Source organism: Melospiza melodia, chromosome 18 (genome assembly GCF_035770615.1).
Source record: "Melospiza melodia melodia isolate bMelMel2 chromosome 18, bMelMel2.pri, whole genome shotgun sequence".
NCBI classification, from domain to species: Eukaryota; Metazoa; Chordata; class Aves; order Passeriformes; family Passerellidae; genus Melospiza; species Melospiza melodia.
Genome location: NC_086211.1, coordinates 14,729,920 through 14,754,989, shown reverse-complemented (window position 1 = coordinate 14,754,989; position 25,070 = coordinate 14,729,920). Strand labels below are relative to the sequence as shown.

The window sequence follows — 25,070 nt, the reverse complement described above, 5'->3', positions numbered from 1 at the left end:
CTGCAGATAATTGTGTGGGGATTTCTCTGCTCTTGCCAGCTTTCAGGGGGATTTTGAGCATGGGCTGGGCCAAACAGGGCACATCCCCTCCCCCCAGGCCATGCCAGGTGCAGGTACCCAGGAAGGAGCAGTGTGAGCTCCTCATGGCACATACCTCATCTCTGGAGACAGAGCTGATCTCGGCTGCCAGGGACTCGGAGAAGGAGGCTGAGAACAGGTTCTTGGCTCCCTGGATGCTCAGGTTGATGATCTGCCCATTGAGCTCATCGTTCTGCTCCTTCAGGTTCCTGTTATCCTGTTCACACACACAAACCACACACTGCTGGAGCAGCTGGTGCTCAGAGCTGATCCAGACCAGCAAAGGCAGACAGGGGCTTTCACCCTAAAACAGCTCACACAGGGCTGGGAACAGCACATGGGCTGCTGCCTCCACCTCAGCAGAGCCTGGAGAACCTCTGGAAGCATGGGAACACTGGGAAGATCCAGGGGGCACAGCAGAGAGAGAAGGGCTCTTGCTGTCCCTGAGAAAGCACCAACCTCCCTCTCCCAGGACTGGGCTCCTGGATCCCCTCCACCCCTGGGAGAGAGCCCCTGGGCCCTGCAGGTCCTCCCTTGGCATCAGGGAATGGTTTCCCTGCCAGCCCAGCCCTCCTTACCTGCTTGAGCTGCTTGATCTCCTGCTCCAGCTCAGTCTCCCGTGTCCTGCTGTTGTACTCCTGCAGCCCCATGCTGCTGCTGCGGCCCCGGCGCTGCTCTGCCTCCAGCTTGAAGAGCTGCAGGTGCTCCAGCTGCTTCCTGAGGTCCTCAATGAGCTGCAGGGCAAGGCAAGGGGACAGCTGAGTGCCACAGGCCTGCCAGATCCAGCAGCAGCCTCTGGGTGTGGCTGCTGTGGCAGCAGCTCATGGATTGCTGCAGCAGGATTGTTGGCCACAGCAGGGGCTGCCCCTGGATCCCTGGCAGTGCCCAAGGTCAGGCTGGATGGAGTTTGGGGCAATCTGGGACAGTGGGAGCTGTCCCTGCCCATAGCAGGGGGTGGAACAAGATGAGCTTTGAGATCCTTCTCAACCCAAACCATTCCATGATTGAATTCCTTTCTGGGGGGAACTTGGTTTCCCCTTGCTCCCTCACACCCCCAGCAAGCAGGAGATGGAGAGGAGAGCTACTGAAACACATGAACACAGCCCTGCAAGGACCTTGTTGGAGAGCCAAAGGTGCTGGGTTTGGGTCTGCAGCAGCACAGACCCCCCAGCAATGTGGGTCCCCCCCAGCCAGCTCCCTCTGCTGCAGGGCTGGGTCCCCTCAGTGACACCACGGTGACAACTCATTCCACTTTGGGCCAGAGCTCCTTTCCTGCCACCACAGCCAGCCCTGCCTGGGCCCCCAGTTCAGAATCAGCAGGCACAGGTGATGGAGCACTGGGAGGGTGTGATCCAGCCCCAAGCACTCAGCTCTAACCCCTCTGCAGGAGGGGAAGGGGCAGGGTGGCACAGCCCCTGCAGGGACAAGGCTGGGTGAATTCCAGAGCAGCACAAGGGACTGAGGTGCTGCAGCTCAGCTCCTGCAGCCCTCCCCACTGCCCAGGCAGCACTCCCTGCTCCAGGCACCCATTCTGGAGAGGCTGCCAAGGCCACATTCCCACACTTTGGGGACAGGGCTGTGGCAGGCCCAGACCCCACTCACCTCCTGCGTTGACTCCTTCTCCTTCTGGAACTGGTGCCTCTCCTGACTCAGCTTGTCCCCCATCTTCCTCTTTTTCTCCTGCTCCTCTGTGAGCTGCACAGTGAGGTCCTCAATCTCATCCAGCAGCTTCTGCTTCTCCTGCAAGGACACGAGCAGCCCAGTGAGAGGCCCAGCTGGGTGCTGGCTCTGCAGGGAATGCTCCTCTCCTGAGGCACCAGGAGGCTCTGCCTGCTGGGATTCATCTGCTCAGAGCTTGGCAGCACTGAGGGAGCACTCAGGGATGGCTCCAGAGTGAATCCACATGAATATCCACCCTTGTGCTGCTTTCTGGGAAGCACCATGCTGGTGTGGGATGGGCTGGAGCCAGCACGGGGCTCCAGGCCAAGGAGAGACATTAAATCATAAAGCTCCTTATGTCTGGATTTCAGAAAACTCCTGCATCTGAGATCTTTACCTCCCTCTTGGTTTCAGACATGAAAGGTTTGAATTGAGGGCTGATCCAAGAAGGAACAGAGCAGTTCAAGCTGGGATGTAAAACACACAGGCCAGCTCTGTTCCCTTCTGCTTCCCAAAGCCTTGGCTGAATGTTTGGGATGCATGTGAAGATGCCAACAGCCCCTAGAGCAGCACCTCTGCCTGTGCCCAGCTTTTCCTGCTTCTCACTCCACCCCACCATCATGGATTCTGGGGGTGCACAAGGAGCTGGGAGGGGACACAGCTGGGACAGCTGATCCCCAAACTCAAAATGGATATTTAATACTAAATGACAACATGTTCATCAATACAAACTGGGGGAAGAATGAGAAAAGGAGGTGTCTGCAGTGATGGCATTTGCCTTCCCAAGTCACTGTTGGGCTCCCTGACTGATGATGGAGCTCTGCTTTCCAGGAGATGCCTGAACACCTGTCTGCCTTGGGAAGCACTGATTAACTCCTTATTTTGCTTTGCTTTTACTTTACTTAATAAACTGTCTTTTCCCTCAACCCACAAGTTTTACCATTGTTGCCCTGTCCCATGGGAAAGGTTTTGGCTTTCAGAACTCCACAAATGCCACAGGAGCCCTGCAGTGCTGGTGATGGATGGCCCCTGGCACACAGGGCTGAGGAGCAGCTCATGGGGCAGCTCCAGATGCTGGCTCTGTGCTGGAACCCTGGCTGTGGGAATTTCAGACTTTCTGTGCTGCCAGGCACTGACCCCCCAGAGAACACTGCACTGACCTGAGGCCGTGGAGAAGCTTCCAGAATGGAATGGCAGAACTGGGATTGTGGGTGTGGAGTTTGAACAGAGCTGTGTAATAACCCAGGGTGGAAAACTCACAGTTTAAGGGTTTAGAATACAGTAATACAAATAAAGCAAGATGGAGGTTTTAGGGCAGAGGCTGCTCCTTCTTCTTCAATTTCTTCTGCATGGGTTGGGGTGGTTTTGTGTAATTGGATAGGAAGTCCACATTACAGATCAGGGGTGGTTGGTTATTGGGTTAAAAGTAAAAATAATTTAGGTGTCATTTCTTAATTGGACAGTTTATCCTTAAAAGGCCTTGGAGAAAGAGAGAGAGAGAGAGAGAGAGAGAGAGAGAGAGAGAGAGAGAGAGAGAGAGAGATGGGGCTCCATTTTTAGTTTGTTAAAGTGAAGTGCTGCAGAACTCACAGTTTGTGAGACTGTAACAGAGATAAGAACTAATAAAGATCTGAGCCCCAACAAGAAATACCTTCTTGTGATTTAATCCTGGCCCGGGCAGAAAAGAAGCAAAGACTCCACAGCTCAGGGGTGTCCTGCTCCATGGAGCAGCACCAAGCAGGAAAGGCAACAGTGACAACAAAATCCTGATTTTTGGGCACTGGTCAGGAGAGCAGCTCATCAGCCAGGCTTGTCCTGGGCAGGGAGGGCAGTGAGTGCAGCTCCTGCTCCTCCTTCACCTATTCACTGTGGAGGAAAGGAGAATGGCTCTGCATGATCACAACCAACTCCCCATGGCTGGGAATTCACCCTCAGAGCCACTGGGGCTTTCCTGCCCCCAGCCTCAGCTGTGCTCACAGGGCCCTGGCAGATGAAGAGCACATCAGGAGGATGGAGCTGCAGACCACTCCCATGGAATTAAACATGGATATAAGGTCCTTCAGCTAGGAGAGAGGGTTTGATCTCAGTTCAGTTTTAACTTTAATTCTGCCCCCAAGCTTGGCAGAGACAAAATGCAGCCCCTGCTCCAGGTGTCCCACCTGTAACCCAGCCCATCCCTGAAGGTGAGGCTCCTGCCCATCCCAAGGAGTCTGGGGAGGCCCCAGCCCTGCAGGGCCTTGGGTCCTGGGCAGGGTGACATGAGAGGGGCTGGGAGGTGACACAGATCTTTGGAAACTCAACTGACAAATCCCAGGACATAGAGATGGAGCATCCCTGCTCCTCCTCCTCCCCTGCACTGGACTGGCCACAGGGACGGGGACAGGGATGGGGACAAGCTTCCACAAGAGGGCACGAGTCCCCTCCTGAGCAGGCACTGCCACAGGGATTTATCAGGGGTTTATTCCCAGCTTCCAGGCTGAAGAGTGGGAGACTGCAAGGATAACTGTGTGGGATAGTGCTGTCCAAAGTGGGGTCTGCAGAGACTGGAAAATGGAAGGAAATGGTTTGTTACATTAAATGGATCTTGTGTTCATGAAAATTCATACCAAAGCCAGAATTTCACCCCAAAACCAGCATTTCACCCCCAAACCAGGCACCCTCTGGCCTCACCTCCTCAAGCCTCTCGATGTTGGCTCTCAGGCAGGGGACACAGGACCTCAGCTCGCTGTTCTCATCATCCAGCTGCTGCAGCCTGCAGAGGGAACGGGTGTGACACTCATCCCAGCATCCCACACAGGGAGAACACCTCCCCAGGAATATGAAACCCAAGGGAAGCCATCAGGGATTCATGTGTTCAAGGCAAACCCTGAGATATTTCTGCTGCCAGGGGAAAGAGAGGGGCATCTACACAACCCTGACATCCATCAGCTCCAGTGCTATTCTTTGTTCCAAGGGTTTTTCTGCTCCTGGACAAGCCTCAGCAGCAGAGACAACAGAGCAGGGGGTCAGAGAGGGCTTTGGGTTTGCATTCCCAGGTAGAACCCCACTGTCTTCACCTCCCATGGACTGCAAGGGATGAACAACAGCAAAACACTTTGGGGAAGATGGAAAAGCCCTGTCAAATACCTGACACCTCTCCCACCCCACTTCTGCCTTTGGAATCCACCAGGCAGCACAGAGCACCCTGGCTGGGACACTCTGCCTCTTTCCCAGCTGTTTGCCTGTTTCCATCAAGGTGAAAAACATCTGGGCATCAAAAGTACCCCAAGGGGTCATTTATAGGAAGCAGCATTAACAAATCCCCTCTTCATCCCCTCACTGCAGGACAAAGGGTGGGAGCTCAACTTAAAATGCATCAGAGCAGCTCAAATAAAGAACCCAAGATTAGGTCTGTGGGCCAAAGGTGGAAATTACCAAAACTCAGGGTTTGTGGTGATTTTAGTCACCTTGAACCCATTAAACTCCCTGCCTGCCTCCCTGTGTGCCCCCAAGGCTGCCTGGGCACAGACTCTGGGCTGGCTCCAGGAGTGCTGCCCCCCCAGCCCCACCTGGCCTGCAGGTTCTCAATCTCAATGCTCTTCTCCCTCTCCATTTTGCTGAGCAGCTCCCTCTGCTTCTTGATCTCCTCCAGCAGGGTCTGGTCAGCCCTCAGCTCCTGCTCCTTCAGCTGCTCCTCGAGTGCATTTGCTCTGCAGAGAGGACAAAGAGGGGATTAAACTGCCCTGAGGAGCAGCTGCCATCCCAAGGCAGGGACCAGACTCCCCTCCCAGCCCCTCTTCCACCCCTCAGGTGAGCTGGGAGAAGCAGATGGTAAAACAGAACAAGCTTCCAGGGAAAACACAGCAATGACCATCTCAAACAGCTTCACTGCATCCCAGCACATGCAGCAGGAGAAGCAGCACCTCTTCCATCACAGGTTTCCCAAGTCAGGTTCCTTAAGGAACACAAGTATGCTATTCAATTTCCAGCCTGGGAAAGAAGTCTATTTTTAATTATTTTTAAATGTCTTCTATGCATTAGAATTATTTCCAATTGCAGCCACACACATAGACATCTCTTCATGGGAATCTCAGAGTCACTGAGGTTGCAAAAGACCTTTAAGAACTTCTAAGCCAAACCCAAATCCCAGGGTTTGTGGTTCCACCTGCAGCAGTCATGGCAGAGAAATCCTCCTTCAGCTGTTTCCAGCAGGAAGTGGTGTCATTGCACAGAGAAAAGGCAACAGCCTCAATCCTTCTTCTATTCACTCTCTTGTGATGCCAACAAAAACCAGGGGATCTGCAGGTCACCCTTCCCTGTGTGTCAGCAGAACTGCAGATCACAGAATCCCAGAATAGTTTGGGCTAGGAGGGACCTTAAAGCCCACCCAGTGCCACCCCTGCCATGGCAGGGACACCTCCCACTGTCCCAGGCTGCTCCCAGCCCTGCCCAGCCTGGCCTTGGGCACTGCCAGGGATCCAGGGGCAGCCACAGCTGCTCTGGGCACCCTGTGCCAGGGCCTGCCCACCCTCACAGGGAACAATTTCCAATTCCCAATATCCCATCCATCCCTGCCCTCTGGCAGTGGGAGCCATTCCCTGTGTCCTGTCCCTCCATCCCTTGTCCCCAGTCCCTCTGCAGCTCTCCTGGAGCCCCTTCAGGCCCTGGCAGGGGCTCTGAGGTGTCCCTGGAGCTTCTCCTCTCCAGGTGAGCACCCCCAGCTCTGCCAGCCTGGCTCCAAGCCCTGTCCAACCTGGCCATGAGCACTTGCAGAGATGGGGCTGGAGCTGGAATTTCTGCAGTGGCTTTTCCCAGGAGAAGGATTTTCCCAGCTGATCCCACTCTCCCCAGCACCCAGCTCACCCAGAGCCAGCTGACACTTCCAGGCCAAGCTGCTGAAGTGAAAACATTTCCCTCACTCTCAAGTTTATCAGGGCTTAGGGAAACCTTTGTTTGAGTGGCTCAGTTCCCTGACAGGACTGTTACTTAACAGAATTACAGCCCTATAGATAAACTCTGCTGGCTTTATCTGCCCAGGGTACAGCTATGCTGGGAGAGAGGAGCCTGGCAGATTAGCACGCACAGGGATTACATCATGTGGGATCCAAAGGGCTGCACCCTGGCCTGGATCCAGCAGGAGGCAAGCCTTGGAGCTCCAGGGACCATTTGGGGCAGGAAAATATATTAAACATAAATATGATATGATACAAATATAGCCATGATCTAAATATAACCATGATATAACTATATAACTATAACTAACTATAAATGTTTTTTAAAAAATCAAGACCCAGAGTTCCAGAGACTTTTTGGGAGGGACACATGGAGCAGGGAAGCAATTAGAAAAAAAAACAAATCAAAAGACAAACGAGAATAACAACAAAACCTCATCCTGAGTAGGAAGGGAACCACAAGGATCATGGATTTCAACTCCCAGCCCTGCACAGACACCCCAACAATCCCAACCTGAGAGCATTGTCCCAACACTCCTGGAGCTCTGGCAGCCTCAGGGCTGTGCCCATTCCCCTGGGCAGTGCCAGCACCCTCTGGGGGAAGAACCTTTCCTGATCTCTACCCTGACCCTCCCTGATATAGCTCCAGCAATTAAAAGCCACATGTAAAAACCACCAAAAGCCAAGTCCTGGAGCTCCAGAGAACTTGAGCCCATAAAATAGAAAATCTCCATGTCGCTGTGCCCTGTTCCCAGCTGGGATGGAGTCAATCTCCCAGGAAAGGGCTGTGGTTTGGATTTGGGAAGGGACTGCAGCAGGAGGAGGGGAAAGGCCCCCAGGTGAGGCTCTCACCTGTGCACCAGCTGCAGGTTCTCCTGCCGCAGGCGGCTGTGCTGCTCCCCGTTGGCAGCCGTGTCCTTCTCCAGCTCCGTCACCCGCTTCTCCAGGAACACCACCTGCAGCAGGGACAGGGATCAGCCCCTGGGGAACCCCAAACCCAGAGCAGCCCCCACAGCATCCCCAAACAAGCAGGGCTCCCACTGGAACTGAGCAGTCACGCCTTGTGTATCAGCATCCCTTTAAAACATCCTTTTCCATCTGTTTTCCCAGGTTCTGATGGCTCCTGTGAACCAGTTTGGGGTCAAACACTTCACTCTTTCCTTTCTTCAACCCCTTCCTGATGGCATCCTAAAAGCAATCTAGAGGGAAAGATCCTGGTGGATCCCCAGAGCTCCATGTGCAGCACTGAGGCTGGATAACTCCCCACTGCCTGGAACAGGATGGAAACCCTGAATTTACAGATGGAAGGATCAATGACAGCTGGTGGGGAAGGAACAGAGGTGAGGATTTTCTCCCTGTACCTCTACAGGGTTTATTCCAGCTGTATTTGCATTTAATTCATTCAAATTCCATATAAAACAATCCTGGGGGAGAAGAAATGAGGAGCATGCCTGGAAAAGCCAAACCCTGGCTCTGGGAGAAGGGCAGGAGACATGGGAGAATTAGAGAGGCCATGCAGACACACCAGGCCTTCCCATCAGAAGTTCCCCAAGTCAAATGCCTTAAAGAACTCAACTATTTTATTCAACTTCCCCTTGGAAAAATGATGTTATTTATTTATTTTTCAAAGGTTTTCCCTGCATTATAATTATTTCTGAGTGCAGCTACACACATACACATTTCTCTTCCACACCAAGCTCCTCAGGACATTCATATTCCATAGCTGAAAGGCCATTCCCAAGGAATTTCAGGACTTCAGTAGACATCTACACAATCTTAGCTTCTTTTCCCTGTTTTTTAACTAGGAATACTCAGACAAAATCTTTCCTGTGCTCCCATCTTATCCTACAACTCTTTTCTTGTAATACCCCAGGAAAATCCATCAGCATCAGCACAAAACCAACCCTACCCTGACAGCACGAGCAGAGTGTGACAGCACGAGCAGAGTGTGCCAAGGAGAGGAAGTTTCTCTTTCACATTGGGTGGGCTGCCTCAGAAAAGCAGAACATCTTCTTGTGTGAAGGAGAAGTGAAAATGCTGCCTGTGAACAGCCCATTCCTCCTCCCAGCACTCTGGGGGAAGCCACAGCCCCTGGAGAAGATGCAGTGTCACCTCCTGACCCTGCAGAGCGCCTGGAGCGCTGCTCTGCTCCTCCATCCCCTCCATATGGGGAGGGCTCATCTGAAGGGAGGAGCTTCACCCTGATCCTGCCTGGGAACACTGCAGGGTCCCACAGACTTTACCCTAGAACCCCTTTCCTCCCAACATTTCAGCAAAGCTCAGGGCACCAGCACGGGGAGGAGGCCCCACCTTGTCGGTGATGTCCTCGTCGGTGCACTCCAGGCTCTCCCGGTAGGATTCCTCCATCACCCCCACGGCCAGCGAGCTCGTCTGGTGCAGCTGCCTGAAACAGAGACAAACCACCCCGACCCACAGCAGCAGCGGCATCAGCCCCAGCACCGGCACCATGGCGACACCAGGTGACAGCGGCCGGCCCCGCCGCCACCTCCCGCCCTCCTCAGCCTCTCCAGAGGATCTGCTCTCCGAGCGCTGCCTGTCCCCTCACCGCGGAGCTGTCCCGGGAAATCCAGCGCTCCAACGTGGACACGGGGCCGGGACTTCACACCGCGATCATTGATTGCTCTTTGGAATGGGGAGAGATAAGAGCTGCCGCTTCCCACTTTCCTTCTTTAGCCCAGCCCCAAGGCCGTGCATTATCCAGCAAAGGCCAGAGTACTGCCAGGGCTGATAAGACTGGGAAGAAGTGGGGTGCAAGGGGAGGGAGGGGGGCAAACCCCCCTGAGGCTGCTGTGACCCCCCCCAGCCCAGTTAATGAGCTAATCATTAACGAGGCCTCGTGACAGCGGTGTCCCAGCTTTGTGACAAACTAAAGGAGATCCTGGCTGCTCGGTGTCCCAGCTTTGTGACAAACTAAAGGACACCCTGGAGAGGCTGCTCAGTGTCCCCAGCTTTGTGACAAACTAAAGGACACCATGGAGAGGGGCTGCTCAGTGTCCCCAGCTTTGTGACAAACTAAAGGACACCCTGGAGAGGCTGCTCAGTGTCCCCAGCTTTGTGACAAGGAGGGGGAATCAAGCAACCCCTTCCCAGAGTGCCCTTTAGCTTGTCACAAAGCCAGGGACACCCTGAGAAGGGGCCGCTCGGTGTCCCCAGATTTGTGACAAACTAAAGGACACCCTGAGGAGGGGCTGCTTGGTGTTTCCACTTTTGTGACAAGCTAAAGGACACCCTGGAGAGGCTGCTCGGTGTCCCAGCTTTGTGACAAACTAAAGGACACCCTGAGGAGGGGCTGCTTGGTGTTTCCAGTTTTGTGACAAACTAAAAGACATCCTGAGGAGGGGCTGCTTGGTGTCCCCAGCTTTGTGACAACCTAAAGGACACCCTGGAGAGGGGCTGCTTGGTGTCCCCAGCTTTGTGACAAATTAAAGGACACCCTGGAGAGGCTGCTCAGTGTCCCCAGCTTTGTGACAAGGAGGGGAAACCAAGCAACCCCTTCCCAGAGTGCCCTTTAGCTTGTCACAAAGCCAGGGACACCCTGAGAAGGGGCTGCTTGGTGTCCCCAGCTTTGTGACAAGCTAAAGGACATCCTGAGGAGGGGCTGCTCGGTGTCCCCAGCTTTGTGACAAACTAAAGGACACACTGGAGAGGCTGCTCAGTGTCCCCAGCTTTGTGACAAATTAAAGGACACCCTGGAGAGGCTGCTCAGTGTCCCCAGCTTTGTGACAAGGAGGGGAAACCAAGCAACCCCTTCCCAGAGTGCCCTTTAGCTTGTCACAAAGCCAGGGACACCCTGAGAAGGGGCTGCTTGGTGTCCCCAGCTTTGTGACAAGCTAAAGGACATCCTGAGGAGGGGCTGCTCGGTGTCCCCAGCTTTGTGACAAACTAAAGGACACACTGGAGAGGCTGCTCAGTGTCCCCAGCTTTGTGACAAACTAAAGGACACCCTGAGGAGGGGCTGCTTGGTGTTTCCAGTTTTGTGACAAACTAAAAGACACCCTGAGGAGAGGCTGCTTGGTATTTCCAGTTTTGTGATAAGCTAAAGGACATCCTGAGGAGGGGCTGCTCGGTGTCCCCAGCTTTGTGACAAACCAAAGGACACCCTGAGGAGGGGCTGCTCCCTCAGCATGGCTGTGGATCTGCCCTGGAAAGGGGGTGTGTTCCAGCCCTGGCACCCCAGGCAGGAGAAGAACACTCTGCTCTCCTGCTCTGAGCAGACGATGGATGACAAAACCCCAGAGGTCTCTTTAAAGTTCTGTTGCTCCCAGGAATTTGTACCATTGGCTCTTGAAATCCTCCCACTCCACAGTGTGTTCATGCCAGGACTCACTAAGCACAACTGGCATTTACCAAGAGACCACAGCCTGATTTTACATCCTCACCCTCAGTTTATATTTAGATTTTAAAGTCTCAGGCACATTTGTCATTTAAATGGTGCCAAGCACAACAGGGCTTAAGCAGCTGAGATTTCTTGGCACGAGCAGAACCCGGATAAGAAAAATGAGGAAAGAGCTCTTACCAAAATAAAATCAATTTTCCAAAAGCAAATGTTTTGGGATTATTCACTAATTACAGTATCTGCAACAAAGGATTTGCTTTGGGCTGAGCTTAAGGATCTGGCTGGGCAAAACCCTGTTATCTCCCTCCTTATCACAAACCAAACCTGACTGCTCTTGAATTAACTAATATTTACACAAGCCCACACATTGCTGCCTCAGAAAAGCAAAGGGCCAGGAGGGCTCAATCCCCCATAAGATAGGGTATCTCTGTTCCCAAAAGTTTAACTCAAATCCTCCCAAAATTATCTGTGCTAGGCACGGGACAAAAACAAGTCCTAAAACAGGAAACCTGGGACAGGCTGCTCCCCTCAGCCCTCCTTCCTGCCAGTGTTTTTAACAAAGCTCTAGAAAGTAAGATGAGTGGAAGTAGGAAATGTAATATCAAGGATCTGCTTCCTTTCCAGGAGGGGAATTGTGCCAGGGGAGATTGCTGAGTGCAGGAAAAATGGAGAAGGGAAAGGTGTGAGAGCACAGTGGGAGGAAGAGGTGCAGGGAAGCTGCTTGGTCAGCACAGGGAGCAGAGAGAGTGTCAGGAACAGCAACGTTCCCAAACTGAGCTGCCTGCTCCTCCACAGTGTCCCTGTGCTGCTGGGAAACCAGCAAGGAGAAATCCAACAAGTGCAGAGGGAAATCTCCCTCCTGAGTGTGGCAGAGGCAGAACAGTGAGGTAAGAGTCAGTTTATCCTTAAAATCAGGCTGGCATGGGATAGGAGGGAGCTGGGAGAGGAAAGGTGAGCACCAGGTGACACTGAGAGGGGAGGAAAGGACCCTGTGCTCCAGAGATCTGCCTAGATATATCCAATACATCCAATATCCCTGGGGATATGCTCACACAGAAAAGGTGACTGACATCACACAAGGTGGTTGTGCAGGACAGAAGCAGCACAGCATTCAACCTAGGTTTAAACCAGGGCTAAACCAGGGTTAAAATTCAATCAGAGCCATCTGCAGCCCACCCAGGTGTCCCAGAGCCCCTGACTGAGCAGGGGGAGCTGCTCCCACAAAACCAAGTGCTGAGGAGGACATGGAATGAAGTGAAACAGGACCAAGAGCTGTCTGAGGCAGCTGGAATTTTTGGGGTGCTGTAGAATCCCTCCAGGTGGGGGTACTGACTGGTCTGGTCCTGCAGAACTCTACAGACATGGTGATACTGGGAGGGATCCCAGACTGGGACATATCCCAGAGGAATATGTCCTTGTAGAGACTCCTTCCCTGCTCCATGTGCCCCCTGCTATGGCACTGGCAGGACAGACCATGAGGAAAAGCCCCCCCATTTTTCCTGGAAGGAATCAGGTTGCCAGCAGCCTCCAGCTGTGTGCACAAGTGAGAAACCCCCATTCCAGAAAAAAAGATCTCAGAATTAAACCCATTTTTCCCCAGCACTATGGAATATATCCAGAAATACAACCCTCCAAGCTTATTTTGAGTTTTCCTTCCATGGAGCCGGCAGCTCACACGGATCAAGCAAACAACAACAGGAGTATGAGCTTACCTTGCCACCTTCTTGCTGGAAAGTCTTTTATTGGGGCTGCAAAATGAAGAAAAAACAGGAAAGAGTTAGAAAAGCTGACAGTGGAGAGCCAGGGAAACAGGAAACTGCATGGAATCCGGGGCACATCCTCTGCTCTGGCAGGGAGCCCTTGGCATGCACCCCCAAACCCCTGGGAAGGGCAGGAGAGGGGCCACTCCTGTGCTGAAGAACAAGGAATAACAAAGCACATGGAATAATGCTGGAGGAGAGCTCGCTGCCCCCTGCCAGGCTCTGCTCTCCTGCTGATCCCTGCCTGAAAACCGATCCCCAAGGAAAGAGCTAAGAATAGCAGGGAGCCTGGGGGGGCTGCAGCCCAGTGCTGAGGGCACACTGAGCCACATGTCCTGCACCCAGGGCTCCCCAGGCCACCCTGCCACCCCCAGAGCTCCCCTGCACTGGGCAACACCAGCACATCCATCCTTCTGCCATGATCCCACTGATCAATCCATCCTCCTGCCCTTCCACAGCCACCATGCCACTGCTGGGCTCTGGGTCACCAGGAGATGCTGCCTGCTCCTGGCCCAGAGGCTTTAGGAGCTGTTGGTGGTGTCCCTGTCTGGATTTTGAGCATGGCACTGTTGCAGTGGCTGGGGAGGGGGATGAGCTTTCTCTCCTTTTCAGGGATAACCGACAGGAATCACTCCTTGGATCCATGTCTGAGCCAGCTGCCACCATGCCACAGCGGTCAGGGATCAGTGTCACCACAGGACGAGCAGCCAAGGGCTGTGTCACCGTGTCCCACCTGCAGGGGACAGGCTGCAGGCTCTTCCTGCTGAGAAGAACCAGCCTTTTCCACAAGCAGCTCCTTGCTGAGATGCTCCTTCCAGTCTTCTGCTCCTGACTGGTGCTGGGGAAGTGGACAGGGCTTGGATCTCACTCCTCATCTTCCACCCATGCCGGTGTAACAAGATGCCACCGGGCCACACCAAATCCTCACTCAGCTCCAATCCAAGAAGCAGCAGCCGCATTCCCTGGTGCTTAGCTCAGTTTTAGGAAAAAATAACAAATAAAATCCTCTGGAAGTCCACTCCTGCCTGGAGCTGCAACACGAGTTCTTCGAAGGAGGGATTAAAAATAGCTTAGGACAATTTGCTTTGTAAAGTAACCCCCAAACCTGACTGGGGGCTGTTGTCAGGGTGACCAGCCCTGGGTCAAAGTGCATCCTCAAATCCCAGACTTCCAGGGAGCACAAGAGCTGCTGCTGGCTGGGCTTCAAGGCAGCTCGGCGCCCAAGGGGAGGAGGTCAGGGCCTGGTGTTTGCCAGGAATTGTAAGGAATGGCCCCAGCACTGGGGGGAAAATATTTTCCTCTGGAAAAATCTCCTGGGGAAGCGATGGCACCTGCAGTGTCCAAAGGCTGAGACACCAGCAAGGGCACTGGAACAAAACAGAGGCACAAAGCACTTCATGCCAAGCTCCTGGAGGAATCTTCCCTGCTTTCCCAGGCTGCACCCCAATGCTGGGAGCAAGCTCCCCAGTTTGTTCCAAGGATAAAACACTGTCTGTGTGTCCACAGTTCTTATGAGTGAGGCTGTTCTGGGGTGCTTTGGGCTTCATCCCAGCTGCCAGAATCCCCTGGAGGAGGTGTCTTCAGGCTTGTCCCAGATTTTGGTCCAGTTCCTGCTGCTCCAGGACTTGTCCCCTCTCTGAGGGCCTCACGTCAGTGGTGATGCAGGGAGGAGCAGCAGGTCCTGCATGTCCCACACACTGCACAGGACACCTCCCATCCACAGCACACAAACAGGGGACACTGCCCCTTCCACACAGGCCCTTGGAATGTGTTCCCAGTAAATGTGCACTTGGTGAGCCCTGAACACAGATGGAGGAATTGCACCTACTCACAGGGCAAACCAAAGCCTGTGGAATTCCCGCCATGATGGGACAGAGAAGCTCCACAGGAAATCCCACCCATCACAGGAGGCTCTGAGGTGTTAGGTAGATGTGGGGGAGAAAACCTGAAATGGAGTGGGGCTTCCAGGGAAAACCAGTGTTCTCCTTAATACCTGCATAACCTGAGACCCATCACTGACCCTCAAGGCCTCCAACAGCAAAACCAACTATTTCGCCAAGAAAAACAAAGGGAGAGACCTTTTTTCTCATTAAAAAGAATGAAATTCAAGCTCCTATTTGTTTTGCAGTTCTCTTCCCATAGACCAGGAGAGCTCCCAGATCCCACTGTCCCTGCAAAGGACAGACACAGACCAAGAACATGACAGACACCAGGTCTGAATAGCCACAACAGCCAAGAGAAGAAAGATTTATCACCAATGCCGCCATCCTTCCACCCAGAGGGCTGCAACCAGCTCTGAATGAACAAATCAACAGGCAGAAATCCCTCTCCACTAGTCAGACACCACATCCAGCTGCTGCCTGGGAGACCTCCAAAACTCCATCCAAAACCTCCTGATGTTCCTGGTGTCTGTCACATCTCCCCAGCCCATGGTGACACCGGGGTGGGCAGGCTGTGGGTGAAGCTGGGTGAGATGAGACTTTACTGCTCCTTGTGGAGCAGGCTGATGCCTTCAGGTTGTTCCTGCAGCAGGAGGATGGGCTGTTCCTGCCCTTGCACACCACTCCCAGTCTTTCCTTGGTGACAAATACTGTGCATGGCTGTCACCCTGATTTTTTAAGATTTTCTAAGCCTTCTGATGTTTACATTCTTGTAATGAACTTTCTCACCCACTTTCTGTAAATAACTTATTGGCTTGCATTCTTTTATGAAAGAAGAAAAATCTGATAGACTGTTAGTTTGTCCAGTGTCATTGGAGAGGTGGCGCTGTCACCCTCCAATCCACTGGCACTTTTTTAGAAATCTATAAATGTTAGAGTCAGAAAATAAACTCCCCCTTTCTCACCTTGAGAACAGCAGTGTGTGCACGTTGTGTTGTTTTGTGTCCTGTAGTGACACATGGGCAGCTCACTGCTCCCATGGAACCCACCATGCACAGGCATGCAAAGGGCAGGGAATGCTCTCCTTGTCTGCATCAAAGGCTCCTCCTGCTCACCCTCCATGAGCTCCCCACCACCTCAAACACCCCCAGAGCCTCCTGTGGCTGGGTGAAACTCATCCCCTCCCCACCAGCACACAGAGGGAAAAGCTGTTGCAGACAAGGAGAGCCTCCCCAGGCAGAACATCCTTCCCAGGCTGGGATGGCCATGCACATCCAGTTACCTATTCATCTCAAGATCATTGAGGCGAGCAGAGAGATCCTCGAGGCGGTTGATTTGTTTGTGGCACTGGCTACAGTAAAACTCAAAAGCTTCATCTGCGAGAATGCTGTGCAGTTTGGCAGCGAGGGGATTGGTGCTAGAGAGATCACAAGGGTCATGTCAACAGCACAGAAGGCACAGGGAGCAGCTGCAGCCGTGGCTTCCACAAGCTGGGGGTACCTCAAGGTAGGGGAATTGTTGGTGGGAGCTATGAAATTTGAATAAAAATCTCAGGGCAGGTGGGGTTGCCTCCCACCATGGTTTTCAAAGCCAAATTAAAACCAATGTGGGGATGCTGATAATAATATATAGAAAATTTCTAATTTACACTAGTTTTTAACAATATGCTGCTAATTGATAATTTGTAATTGCTCAATAGAATTTATATATACTGAGGGTACCTCATTTTGGTGGGAAGCATAAAATTTGAATTAAAATCTCAGGGCAGGTGGGGTCGTCCCCCACCGTGGTTTTCGAAGCCAAATTAAAACCAATGTGGGGATGCTGATAATAATATATAGAAAATTTCTAATTTAGACTAGATTTTAACAATATGCTGCTAATTGATAATTTGTAATTGCTCAATAGAATTTATATATACTGAGGATACCTCAAGGTAAGGGAGGTTTTGGTAGGAGGTATGAAATTTGAATTAAAATCTCAGGGCAGGTTGGGTCGCCTCCCACCATGGTTTTCAAAGCCAAATTAAATGTTCTATATATTATTATCAGCCAATGTGGGGATGCTGATAATAATATATAGAACATTTCTAATTTAGACTAGTTTTTAACAATATGCTGCTAATTAATAATTTGTAATTGCTCAATAGAATTTATATATACTGAGGGTACCTCAAGGTAGGGGAGGTTTTGGTGGGAGGTATGAAATTTGAATTAAAAATCTCAGGGCAGGTCGGGTCGCCTCCCACCATGGTTTTCAAAGCCAAATTAAAACCAATGTGGGGATGCTGACAATAATATAGAGAACATTTCTAATTTAGACTAGTTTTTAACAATACGCTGCTAATTGATAATTTGTAATTGCTCAACAGAATTTATATAGTTGATAATTAGCAACATTTCCATCACTCTCCTTCCAGAGACTCCCAGCAGCTCTGAGCTTGGCCCACATTTCCAAACCCCTGAGCCAATCTCAATCCCCAGGAGCCCAGGGCAGGTGAGGTAAGTGCTTCCCACAAACCTACACCACTGCAAAGTTTATTTTCCAACAGGATTTTCCAGGCAATCTGTCTCAGGAGGCTCCTGGTTTGCCTCAGTAAGTGCAGAATGAACTTGCACACTGCAGGACTGGGTGCTGTGGGCCAGGGCTGAATCTAAGGGGGATTTTAATGGATTTTGGGAAAAGGTTCTTCCCCCAGAGGGTGCTGGCACTGCTCAGGCTCCCCAGGGAATGGGCACAGCCCTGAGGCTGCCAGAGCTCCAGGAGTGCTTGGACAATGCTCTCAGGGATGCCCAGGGTGGGATTGTTGGGGTGTCTGAGCAGGGCCAGGAGCTGCCCTGGATGATCCTGGTGGGTCTATTCCCACTCAGGATATTGTGGGATTCCACCATCCTTTGGTCAGTGTCCCACTTTTCAATGGGATGCTTTAAAAGTAGAGCAGCTGTGCTGCTGCAGACCTGCCTTAGTAAACCACAGAGTCAGATTTTCACTGGAAATTTTTCACTTTTAAGGCAAGATGAAATGGATAGGTGCAGTTTAACACCTCACTCCTCCAAAGCACAGCCCAGCAGCAGTGCTGTGCTCCTACAGGGATTGCCATTTGGGAAGGGCCATGGGGGTCTGTAGGACTTTCACAGCTTGGGAAGCTGGGAGATATTTCCTTGTGATTTGGGCAGGACAGAGAGGATTCTCAGCTGCAAATGGTTTGTGTTCATTTGGGGCCAGACTCCACAAACCCTTCCTGTGCTTCTGGAAGCCACGGATGTGAAACAAAGAAAGGTTAAATAGTGAAAAACCCAAGCAGTTCCATAAGAGAGACAGGTAAAGGTGTGAGCAAACACAAGCAAGATAAACCCAACAGGCATCAGGGAGGGGCAGTGAATCCTGGGATACACAAACACACCAGAAACTCCTGGCCTGGAGCATCCTGAGGGTGCCCTGGCCCAGCCCCCAGCCCAGGGTCAGGCCTGGAGGCTGTGCTGTCTGTACAGTATTCCCCAGCCCCCTCAGACAGGCTGGACACCAGCAAATGCCAAATTATCATCTCTTCCTATTCCTGGAAAAAAAAAATCAATTGCAAACCATTCCCTCTGCCTCTCAGGGCAGGTGTGGCCCTGGGATAACCTTCTCCCAGCAGCAGACAGGTCTGTGGCTCAGGGTTTGTGCAGGGAAGAGGTGACAGCAGCTGTGTGGCACCTGGGGGAAGGGATGTCCCTTTTCTGGGTGCTCTTGGGTGCATTCCCTTCCCAGGTGGTGCAGCCTGGGCCAGGTGGGAACCCAAATTTAACCAGCATTAATCTACATGAGAAGAGAAGTGTGGAGGAGAGGCCCCAGGCCAGGCTGGCAGCTCCTGGGGTGTGTGCAGATCCTGCTGGCCTCGGGCTGCCCTGGCTCCCTGCCCCTGGAGTGGGTGAGAGCTCAGCCCTGGGCTGTCCCCACCCACTCCAGGATGCTGATGGGTCCCCTCCAGCTCAGCACATTCTGTGGTTGTACAACACAGAGCCTCCCTGGGCCTCCCTCCATCTCCTGGAGCAACATTTGTCTTCCCCAGGTCTCTTCCTGGTGGCTGGGATGGGCTCAAGGAGCTTTTCCTTTTATGTCCCACTGAGAGCTGCAAAGAGGCTTTTCCACTGGATGGATATGCAAGGGAAGGCTCAAGAGGAGGGATCACAAAGAAGAATACAAGGACTGAGCAGGAAAGCACTGCACCCCAATGTTCCCTGAAGGCTCTTGGGGTTTGTCTTCATCTTCTGGAGTTGTGGCAGGAGAATTTCTAGAAATTATTCCCATTTAGAGATTCCTGGAATGGAAAGAGGCTATGGGGATGTGGCCCTTTAGAAGTGATGCTGTGCTTTGTATTCAAAATACAGCCAAAAAAACCATTCAGCCTGAACCAGGGACAGTCTGTGTCCCCTCAGGTGTGTTTAAACACCCTGGGGCTGCTCAGGCATGGAATGGTTTGGGTGGGAAAGGGCATTAGAGCCCATCCCACTCCACTTCTGCCATGGCAGGGACACTTTCCACTGTCCCAGGCTGCTCCAAGCCCTGTCCAGCCTGGCCTTGGGCACTGCCAGGGATCCAGGGGCAGCCACAGCTTCCCAGGGCCTGCCCACCCTGCCAGGGAACAATTCCCAATATCCCATCCAGCCCTGCCCTCTGGCAGTGGGAGCCATTCCCTGTGTCCCTTCCTACCCAAAGTCAGAAGAGCTGCACAGACTCAGGGAATGTTTAGGGCAGGATTTCACACACACAACAATAATCCAAGGGGAGGCTAGGCCTGAGAGGCATGAGGAAATCCTTCAGCTCCAACAACCCCACGTTCCTGACTCCAGAGGCTTTGCAGGGTTTATCTGCAGCCTCCCTCCCCAGCAAGCCCCAGCAGAGAGGCTCCAGCACAAACCACCACAACCTGTGTGGCCACGTGCCCAGGGAGCCCCTCCCAGCACAGGGAAGATGGGATAAGGTGTGGATCAGATCCAGAGACAGAGCAGAGCAGAGATGCTGCCCTGGCAGAGCAAGATTGGAACGCTGGCAGCGTGGGGAAACTGGGAGCTCTGGCCTGATGGTAAAGAAAAAGTTCAAGAGATTGAAAAGCTCCTTTAGCTGGGTATTTTCTTGCCAGGAGCCTTCTGGATGAGGCTGGCAGGAAAAATGAACACCAAGGCTGGGTTTTAATCAGAGTTCTTCCTGTGCCACAGCACCAGCACAGCCAGCCCCACATTCCTGTATGGAGCAAGCCAAGGACAAGCAGGGATCAGAGACTGTGCAGGGTATCCCAGTGCTGGAGCACTGCTTTCCTAAAGGGAAAGGTTGTGGATTCTTTACAGCAACTCTCCTATTTGCCATTAACACCTCCAACATTGCTGCTGCACCAGCCAAAAAGAGATGAGCCCTGACCTGCTCTTCCCTGCCAGCCCTGTGCACCCAGAATTGTCCAAACTCTGTGAAGGGTTTGGGAAGCTGGGAAAAACAGAAAGATGGGAAAAAAAGAAGTTTTGGGAAGTTTACATGGCTGCAGAAAGGCATAGATGTGTCATTCCAAAGAGAAAGAAGTATATTTTTGCCTTTAGCACAGGTGTGTGGCTGGCAGGGAACACTCCTGCTGGCAGAGTTGTGCCTCCAATGCAGGAACACATTCCCAGAGTTACCTGTCATCCCAGACACTTTGTGGGCTGCAGCACTGATGATATTCCAGCTTTTACTAATTTTCTTTAGACAGTAAGTATTGATAGGGTGTGTGCCACCCCACCAGCTCCTCAGCCCATCCTGCTCAGACTGGAAAATGGACTTTTTCCTGGTTTCAGACCCTAAAGCAAGGAGGAAATGCTACAGCCTGCTTCCCGCTCTGCACATCCCTAGAGAAGGAATGCTGCTGCAGCTCATGCAAATCCAACCAAACATTGCATCAAAGCCCAAAATAATAAAAGTGGAAAAAACCATTAGAGTCATCCTGCAGGATCAGGGGTAAAGCTGCAGGTGATTTTCTCTCCTGGAAGGTTCAGTGAGGGAGAGTGTGACACTGGAAATGCAGACAGCTCTTCCACCTCCTGCTGGTGCCACAGGACAGGCACTGACCAGGGAAAGGAACCATGAGGGGGGGGAATTCCTCCTCCACTTCCAAGCCCATTATCCCCTCGGATCCAGAGTCTGCCAGGCTGGCAAATCCCAAGGAAACCCCAGTCCCACAGAGCAGAGTGAAGCAGCACCAGGGCTGGGCATTACCTGGGAGAGAGGAAGGAGGAGCTGCCAAAGCTGCTTTCCCCATTACACAAAGGGTCTGGGAACAGGTCGGCCTCGTTGCCCTCCCCGTAATCCTCGAAATGCTCCTCCCCGCTGATGACGGTGACAATGGAGGGGCTGAGCTCGGAGCCCAGGGCCAGCTCGTGGGGGTGGGACCTGGGGGAACAGACAGACAGAGGTTAGAGGGGCCACAGCAGCCTTGGCATTGCATCCAGGACATCCTCCTTCTGAGGATGGGGTTTGCACTTGGCAGGGGAGTGTGAGAAGCTGATGGAAGTTTCCCCCACGTCCAGCAGAGCCCATCCCTGGAATCCTCTCCCATGTCCAGCAGAGCCCATCCCTGGAATCCTCTCCCATGTCCAGCAGAGCCCATCCCTGGCAGTTTCCCCCATGTCCAGCAGAGCCCATCTCTGGAAGTTTCCCCCATTCCAGCAGAGCCCATCCCTGGACGTTTCCCCCATTCCAGCAGAACCCATCCCTGGAATCCTCTCCCATGTCCAGCAGAGCCCATCTCTGGAAGTTTCCCCCATATCCAGCAGAGCCCATCTCTGGAAGTTTCCCCCATATCCAGCAGAGCCCATCCCTGGAAGTTTCCCCCATTCCAGCAGAGCCCATCCCTGGACGTTTCCCCCATGTCCAGCAGAGCCCATCCCTGGAATCCTCTCCCATGTCCAGCAGAGCCCATCCCTGGCAGTTTCCCCCATGTCCAGCAGAGCCCATCCCTGGAAGTTTCCTCCATGTCCAGCAGAGCCCATCCCTGGAAGTTTCCTCCATGTCCAGCAGAGCCCATCTCTGGAAGTTTCCCCCATTCCAGCAGAGCCCATCCCTGGTGGCTCCAAGATGGACTTGCTGCTGGCTGAGGTTGACCCCACCAGGAATGGCACCTCTGGGATACCAGATTTGAGAAGGAAAACACAAAAAAGGGATGGGGCAGTGAACTGAGTGCAGAGAAGAGTGAGGTGAGGACACTGGAGAGGAACAGCTCTGCAGGGCCAGGAGCTGCTCCAGGCACCAGAGCTGAGATTCCCCTGAGATTCCTGGGATGACCCCGAGATTCTGTGCCCACGGGGAGGCAGCTGTGTCCCAGCAGCCCATGGAGGGCAGGGAGGTGCAGAGATGCACCTGCAGCCCCTGCAGCAGCCCAGGCCTGGAGCAGGGGGTGCCTGAGAGGGGCTGTGAGCCCGTGGGAAGCTGTGCTGGGACAGGATCCTGCAGGGACCTGCAGATCCATGGAGCCATGCTGGAGCAGGGTCCTGGTTGGATCTGTGACCCTGTGAGGGACCCAGGCTGTGCCTGAAGGAGTGACCCCACAGCAGTGACACACAGGGCAGCTGTTCCTGGAGAAGCCATGGGATGGACTCAGGCTGGAGAGGCTCAGGGAGAGCTGTCTCCTGTGCAATGGACCCACACTGGGGCAGGGAAGGGAACTCTGACTGCTCTCCCTGAGCAGTGGCTGGAACAATTTGTGATGAACTGACCACAACCCCCACTCCCATCTCCCTGTCCCTTGGGGAAGGAGGGATGATAAGGGGGTGAATGATTTTTTAAGGTCTGATTTTACTTCTCATTATCCTGCTCTGATTTGTTCAGTAATAAATTCAATTAATATCCCAAATTCCAGTCTGTTTTGCCCATGATGGTATTTGATGAGTGATTTCTCCCTGTCCTTATCTCAGCTCATGAACCCTTTGTTATATTTTCTTTTCCTGTCCATCTCTGGAGGGCAGGGATGGAGCAGCTTTGGTGGGTTCCTGGTGTCCAGCCAGGGTCAACCCACCCCACCAAGGGAGTGATGTCCAAGTGAGTGATGTGCCCATTTTGACAGAGTAGGACAGGACAGAAACAGCCCAGGCACCACTAGGAAGTTCATGGTGATTTTTTACCCCAATAAACCAAGTTTTTCCACTGACAGCTGCAACTGGGGACACTCAGACTTGCAGGACAGTGGCCAGGGTTGGTGACAAGCCCTTGCTTGACTAAAACACCAATTTCTGTGATTGGCATGGCAGAGAAAGAGCTGGGCATATCCCAGCCCCATCCCAAATGCTGTGAGTTCCACAGCAGCCCGTGCCAGGCTCACACTTGCTCGTTGCTGCCTAATCCTCTCAAGGCTTTAACCCCATAACCCTGGGGGATTGGTGCTGGGGAGGGGAGGGCTCAGGCAGCTGGGACAGACCCCCTGCAAGACAAAGGAGCCCTTTCCCTGCTCCTGCTGGGAACACACTGTGTGTGACAATGCTGCAGTGGGGAATGCTGCTCCACGTGTTTTTAACACCAGAGCCAGGAGGCTGCAGCGTGTTAAAGCTCAGTGCAAACCCTGAACACACCCAGCACAGCTCCTGGGATGTCCCTTGCTCCTGAGGGGACACAGCTGAGCACAGAAAAGCTCTGGAAGAGCCTTCCCATTGCATGGAGACACAGAACCCTGGAATGGTTTGGGCTGGAAGGATCTTAAAGCTCAGCCCATTCCATCCCCTGCCATGGCAGGGACGCCTTCCACTGTCCCAGGCTGCCCCAAGCCCCATCCAGCACTGCCAGGGATCCAGGGGCAGCCACAGCTGCTCTGGGCACCCTGTGCCAGGGCCTGCCCACCAAGCCAAGCCCCCTTTCCTGCCCAGGACTATGGAAGTTTCCAAATTAAGCTGGAGCAAAGGCAGGAGGGATTTGCAACAAACGGGCTGTGAAAGCAGCCACAGGGCCACAGCTCTGTGTTTTGGGGGGTTTAACAATGCTCTGCTCTCCAAAATTCTAGGCTAAAAATCATAATAATATTGGTTTATTACAGAAATTGGTATTGGCTATGCCCTTATCTCCATGCACTTGCTAGCAGAGGGAAATGGGATATGAGCAGATTGCTGGACTAAACCAGAAAGAAAAAAAGATTACAGATAAACCATTTATGACAAAAAACCTGCTCTATCTGAAGGATTTGCCCTTATCCTGCTAATATAAACATGTCAACCCTCCAGATCTCTATTTAACCACAAATAAATCCAGCCCAGCTTGTGGGTATCTGCACATACTCCTCCTGCCCTTGGAAGCACCAATATTCCACGGTGGGATCCACTGGAACCCATCCATCCCTGTGGTGAGTCAGACCTTCACCAAAAGCAGTGGAAATCACTCCAGGAATAGAAGCCAGGGGGTGGAATTGATAATTCAGAAGCAAAACCCAAGCCCAGAACTCTAAATTTGGGGTTGTGGTTTGATAAGCACTGCACAGAAGCAGATCTGATCAGGCACCTGGAAACCCTCAACCTAGGCAGTAAATTATATTTCCTATTCCCATCTTGAGGCTCAGGCAGCTTCAGGATCCAGAGTCCAACTAATCTTCAGTACACACAGCCTAAACAAGCTTTAAGCTCAAACCATTTCAGGTATGTTGAGCTCTGAGAGCTCCTGAGAAGTGATGCTGAAGCTGATTGAGCCCAGCAGCTGCACTGGGGGACTGTACTCTGAGCACCAGAGGTTTCCTCCTGTGAGGTCTGATGGCACCAAAACCAGCCCTCAGCACTCCCACAGGTTCCCATTTCAAACCTTTCAAATCTAGAAATCAAACCAAGTTCTTGGGTGCCTGGAATTTGCACACATTGAACAATCTGGGAAAAGGCCTGGACAGGGTGCACAAAGGACATCTGACCTTCCCAAGCCCACAGCTGGGGTAACAGGGAATAACAGAATGGTTTGGGTTGGAAGGACCTTAAGGCCCATCCAGTGCCACCCCTGCCATGGCAGGGACACCTCCCACTGTCCCAGGCTGCTCCCAGCCCTGCCCAGCCTGGCCTTGGGCACTGCCAGGGATCCAGGGGCAGCCACAGCTGCTCTGGGCACCCTGTGCCAGGGCCTGCCCACCCTCACAGGGAACAATTCCTCATTCCCAATATCCCATCCAGCCCTGCCCTCTGGCAGTGGGAGCCATTCCCTGTGTCCTGTCCCTCCATCCCTTGTCCCCAGTCCCTCTCCAGCTCTCCTGGAGCCCCTTCAGGCCCTGGCAGGGGCTCTGAGGTGTCCCTGGAGCTTCTCCTCTCCAGGTGAGCACCCCCAGCTCTGCCAGCCTGGCTCAGAGCAGAGGGGCTCTGAAGCATCCCTGTGGCTTCCTCTGGACTCTCTCCAACAATCCTGTCCCTCCTGTCCTGCTGACCCCAGCCTTGACAAGCATGGGGAC

The 25,070-nt window shown here is 52.8% G+C and overlaps 1 protein-coding gene and 1 long non-coding RNA gene across 2 annotated transcripts in view; one reads left to right on the top strand and one right to left on the bottom strand.

Annotated features, from left to right (window-relative positions):
- Nucleotides 1-25,070, bottom strand: part of RAB11FIP3 (RAB11 family interacting protein 3) — an 89,126-nt gene that overhangs the window by 2,592 nt on the left and 61,464 nt on the right. Inside the window, 10 exon segments of the mRNA XM_063171268.1 lie at nucleotides 155-295; nucleotides 657-812; nucleotides 1,681-1,818; nucleotides 4,408-4,489; nucleotides 5,286-5,426; nucleotides 7,521-7,624; nucleotides 8,979-9,072; nucleotides 12,738-12,773; nucleotides 15,948-16,082; nucleotides 20,888-21,061. Of these exon segments, the coding sequence (XP_063027338.1) occupies nucleotides 155-295; nucleotides 657-812; nucleotides 1,681-1,818; nucleotides 4,408-4,489; nucleotides 5,286-5,426; nucleotides 7,521-7,624; nucleotides 8,979-9,072; nucleotides 12,738-12,773; nucleotides 15,948-16,082; nucleotides 20,888-21,061 (1,201 nt within the window).
- LOC134426334 (uncharacterized) lies at nucleotides 11,889-20,487 on the top strand. The gene is made up of 3 exons (XR_010029963.1): nucleotides 11,889-11,912; nucleotides 17,085-17,166; nucleotides 20,470-20,487. It is a non-coding gene; the product is annotated as an uncharacterized LOC134426334 (long non-coding RNA).